This window comes from Penaeus japonicus, unplaced genomic scaffold, assembly GCF_977035675.1.
Source record: "Penaeus japonicus unplaced genomic scaffold, GWHDUDI00000001_assembly GWHDUDI00000018, whole genome shotgun sequence".
Lineage (NCBI taxonomy): Eukaryota > Metazoa > Arthropoda > Malacostraca > Decapoda > Penaeidae > Penaeus > Penaeus japonicus.
The window spans coordinates 29,189,958-29,194,957 of record NW_028234420.1 but is presented as its reverse complement, the minus strand read 5'-3'; the positions used below and the strand labels follow the sequence as shown (position 1 = coordinate 29,194,957).

The 5,000-nt window shown below is 42.3% G+C and overlaps 1 protein-coding gene across 1 annotated transcript in view; it reads left to right on the top strand.

The window, feature by feature from the left end:
* LOC122251911 (uncharacterized) overlaps positions 1–5,000 on the top strand; it is a 16,047-nt gene that overhangs the window by 4,102 nt on the left and 6,945 nt on the right. Inside the window, exons 2-6 of the mRNA XM_043014155.2 lie at positions 824–1,063; positions 1,279–1,526; positions 1,725–2,881; positions 3,062–3,216; positions 4,173–4,276. Coding sequence (XP_042870089.2) covers positions 824–1,063; positions 1,279–1,526; positions 1,725–2,881; positions 3,062–3,216; positions 4,173–4,276 — 1,904 coding nt within the window. The remainder of the gene's footprint in view (positions 1–823; positions 1,064–1,278; positions 1,527–1,724; positions 2,882–3,061; positions 3,217–4,172; positions 4,277–5,000) is intronic.

Sequence of the window (5,000 nt, the reverse complement as noted above, 5' to 3'; positions counted from 1 at the left end):
TTCTGAAGCAAATAAAAAAATGTAATACAATAGAAATACGTTTGTGTATGTGAGTGTTTGTGTATGTGTGTGTGTGTGTGTGTGTGTGTGTACAAATAACTAACAACTTAATATTGCACGATAGGCATTCAAGTGAACGAAATAAACAATTCAAATCCACATTTTAAAAGGATCACACCAAGAAAGTACAATATCTTTTATACACACAATCGTCCCAAAATGGCCACCATAAAGCGCGATCAATGAATTGTCAATTAGTAGTTTTATCTGATATATTGTCGTTCGTATTTCTCTGTCAGTCTCTTTGCCTTTTGGAATTAGAAATTAATAGTTCCTGTTGTAAAAGTTTCGAGGTATTGTAGAGTTTGACCAAGGAAGAGGAAACAAAGGTTTTGATGTTGGTTGGTGTATTATGCTGTACTCTTTCTCTTTCTCTCTCTGTTTCTCTCTCTTTCTCTCTCTCTCTATCTCTATCTCCCTCCCTCTCTCTCTCTCTCTCTCTCTCTCTCTCTCTCTCTCTCTCTCTCTCTCTCTCTCTCTCTCTCTCTTTCTCTCTTTCTCTCTTTCTCTCTCTCTCTCTCTCTCCTTTTCTCTCTCTCTATCTCTCTTTCCAAAAAGATTTTTTTTAAAACGTAGTTGTTAAAGAAGGAAATCAGCATCGACATGTTGGTCCGATGTGCATAAGACTAATAAGTTTTAAAAGTCAAACTCCAAATAGGTATCACGAAAAAATACATTAGTTTCATCACGCAAACATTTAGATACACTTTAAACAACAGACAAAACTGAAAATAATGGTGAGCCACGCATATTTCCCACACAGATGCTGGGGCCTTGGACGTTTACAGTTTTCAGAAGGAGGGCGTGCAGTCCGACGCCCATATCCTGTACGCGGGGCCTGCAGGAGGACTCGAAGGCCAGGGATGGAGAGGGTCCTTCACTCCCGAGGACTTCAGCGTGTGTCTTCGCCTCAAGTTCTTCTACCTGTGGGATCTCTCGGGGTTTCTGCAGCTCTGGGCTGAGGCGGGGGAGGGGGACTCGCCTACGTCTATGCTGAGCGTTGGTTTGTGTTCACTGTTGTAGAGAGAGGCAGACACGCCCATACACGTACACATACGGACACATGTACACGTACACAATACTCACGCATGTCCTTGTATGCACTGTATGTATTATTCCTTCTATTTATAGTATGCACATCTTTCATACATATCTAGACGTATAGACACTGGAAGGAGAATGAACAGCGAAATCCATTAAGACGCTCTTGCCTTTCAGAGGTCAACCTGCGTTACTTCCGCGTCAGGATGGGAATCTTCCGCCGGCTCTTCTTCATACCTAGTTCTCTACGAGCTCTTACATGGTACCACGTCTGCATCACTTACTCCTTGGGCACGCTCAAGCTCTATCTAAACGGGGATTTACGAGGAAGCCACCCAGGACGACCTGAGTATCCTGTAGGTGGAACTCAGCTCAAGGTCGGAGCATGGGATGCCGCCAGGAGCTTTAGTGGCGACATAACGGAGGTAAAGCAAATGGAAGTAAAGTTCATTTAAATCTGCTTTCCTTCTCGTTGAGTGTCTAAGTTAAGATAAGCTCATTCATCCGGTATCTTAAGTGAATATCTAGATTTATGAATTCACCATTACAATTCAAGAAATTTATGTTCATTTTGGTTCTGATTGTTAGTCGTCTGACTCAGGCAGACTGATTCATCCTTGCAGGTGAACATGTGGAGTCGTGCCTTGGCGACAGATGAAGTGGCGTCGTCGATGCAGTGCAGAGGGATCGTTGAAGGCGATTTAGTTGCCTGGACGGAGGACTCTTGGACAATGCATGGTGACGTAACCAAGTCGGACGTCCCTTACGAGAGGCTCTGTGATGACTTGACAGGCACGCAGCATTTCATCTTCCCTCCTGTCTCTTCCAAGGTAGCTTTTCAAGTCTGCGAAGGTTTAGGGGGTTCAGTGAAGACACCTCAGACGTCAGAAGAAGTGGAAAACCTAAGGCGACTTCATTCCAGTTTCGCCGCTTCCGACAACGAGACCTGCTCGAGGCTGTGGACGGGGGTCACGGACGTCGCCAAGGAAGGGGAATGGAGGCACCACAAGGATGGACTTCCTGCCCAGGTCTCCTGGCGACCCGGGGCGCCTGACGGGGACTTCCTGCAGAACTGCGCAGCGATTCTTCTCGATGGTTCCTCCACCGGCCTGACCGACGTGTCGTGTTCCCGTAAGTTGTGTACGGTTTGTGACGTGCCTGAGGGAATCGTATGGACGCTCCTCGGGGCGTGCGAGGAGTACCCGAGAAACATCCACTTCATCGCCCAGCAGAAGACGTCGGGGGAATTCCACTTCCGCGGCTACTCGAAATATACGATCATGAAAAATGACACGGAAGACCATTGGGTTTGGTGGGACCACCAGAATAACGACACCGTGGCAGTCCTAATGAGAAACGAATTCGGCTTTCCGATGGGGAGACACGAGTGGACCTTGCAGCGCCCCGTGTGTGGGAAGAAGCCCCCTGTGGAGCACGTGCTCTTGCTGACTCCTTGTGGGACGGGCAGCTTCTCATGCGACGACGCGACGTGCATTCCTCTCTACCAGCGGTGCGACCTCAAGTTCGACTGCAGGGACATGAGCGACGAGAGCGGCTGCGAACTCGTCCAGTTCCCGCCCGTGTACCGGCCGGACCTTCCTCCGAGCAATGCCGCCTCCTCTGCCTCGACGCCGCTTCCTGTGGGTGTTCACATGGTGCTAGAGAGCGCAGACGTCAGAACCAGCACCATGGTCATCCACACCAATTACAACCTGAGTCTGACGTGGCGCGAAGGACGAGTCAACTACCTGAATTTGAACATGGATTATACCCTCAACAGGTGACAAAAATAGCTGTGCTTTCCAAGCATTCCATTCCTTCGCAGGGCGTGGCTGGGGGACGATGCTTTGATTGCCATGTTAGAGATACTGATAAAAGAGAGAAACAAACAATAAAAATATATATAGACAAAAGTACTGCCAAGTTCAGAAATACAGATAGCTACCTCTTTCCACATCAGGGTGCCATACAACACCATGAGAAAGCTGTGGGTGCCAACAGTCGACTTCACCAACACCCGAGGCAACCACATCACCCACGCAGACGAGGAAGCAACCATGATGGTGCTCATGTCAGGGAAGCCGACCATGGGAGGGAATACGCGACCCCAAGAAGGTAGGTGAGGGGTCCCGAGGGGAAATGGGTGAGAGGGGCAGACTAATTATACAATGGGAATACCATACCAGGAACGTAAGGGGCGTGGTCAGAGGGGAGGAGGGAGGGAGAAATACGAAGGCGGGAGGTTCTATAGAGGTGATTAGATGTGGTTGTGTTATGATGTGGAAGTATATGGGTTATACTAGATGTTGATACAAAAAAGGTTATGGAAAAAGGATTAGTAGTGATGCATATATACATAGCATCCATATATATAATACATACATACATACATACATTATATATATATATATATATATACATATATATACATATATATATATATATATATATATATATATATATATATATATATATATATATATATAAACGTGTGTGTGTGCTCTTGAATCCTTTTCTTCCACTATTTGCTTTATCATTTTTTCAACTACATTCTTTCTTCATACACCCTTTTTTGTTGCGATGAATCTAGAAAACCTGCTCCCAGTTTTTTTTTCACATTTTCCTCATTGCAGACATATTGCGTGTGGATTTATCCAGCGCTCGCACGGGATGACTTGAAATAAGTTTTTTTTATTGTTATTGCTTTCTTTTTTTACTAGTTCTAATTCTTCTTCTTCCTCTTCTTCTTCTCTTTCGTATTCTGCTTCTTCTTCCTTCTCTTTTTCTTCTTCTACTTTTTTTTCTTATTATTCTCCTTCCTCTCCTCCGTCCGCTCCCTCCTCTTCTTCTCATTCTCATTCTTCGTGTTCTACTTATTATCGTTATTTTTCTTTCTCTCTTTCTCTCCCTCTTTTTTCATTTTATCTATACATACAACTATCCACCCACCTTTCAATTTCCATATCGATTCATTTCACAATACATTTTTTTTTATCTATCTATCTCTTCATTCATCCATCTATCTATCTATCTATTCTTTTATTTATACATTGCTCGTTCTTCCTTTGCAGTTGAAGTGTATGCAGGATGGGACAACCCTTTGACAGTGCGCAGGAAATATAGCGAAACTTTTCAGTGTAAATTTGACCTTTCGATGTACCCCTTTGATCAGCAGGTAAGGAATTGTTGTTATTTTGTGTTGTGCTTCATGGTATTAAGTCTTTGGGCATCTATCATTATTATTGTTTGTATTATCATCGTTGTTATTATCATTATTTTTTTTTATCATTATCATCGGAATTGCTATTATTATATTTTTATTATCATTTTATCATCATTCTTGTCATTATCATTGTCATTATTACTATTGTTATTATCATTATTATTATTTTTGTTATTACTATTACTATTATTATTGTTATTATCATCATCATCATTATTATCGTTATTATTATTATAATTATTATCATCATCGTTATCATTATCATTATTATTAATATCATCATTTTCATTATTGTTTATACTATTATCATTATTACTGTGGATATCGTTTGCGATATTTGTGATTTTAGATGATTCACTCATTCGTTTCATTCATTTCATTCTTGCCTTAGTAATTCGTTCATCTATCCCGCATATTTCATTCATAAAGTATTTCATTCAGACTGCATTACCCTCTTTCAGTTCAACAATTTGCTGATTGATTGACTTCATTTTCTAATAGTATCCCTTATTCTTTCGTCTATTCCTTTCATATACCTCATTCATTATTCCATGTCTTACCTTTTCGTTCACCGTTTCAGATAATTAGACAATTTTCCAATTCATTTCCTCTGTTCCATTCTGTCTTACGACCCATTTCTCTTGGCGTGACATTGCCCTTTGCTACTGTCAAGAGT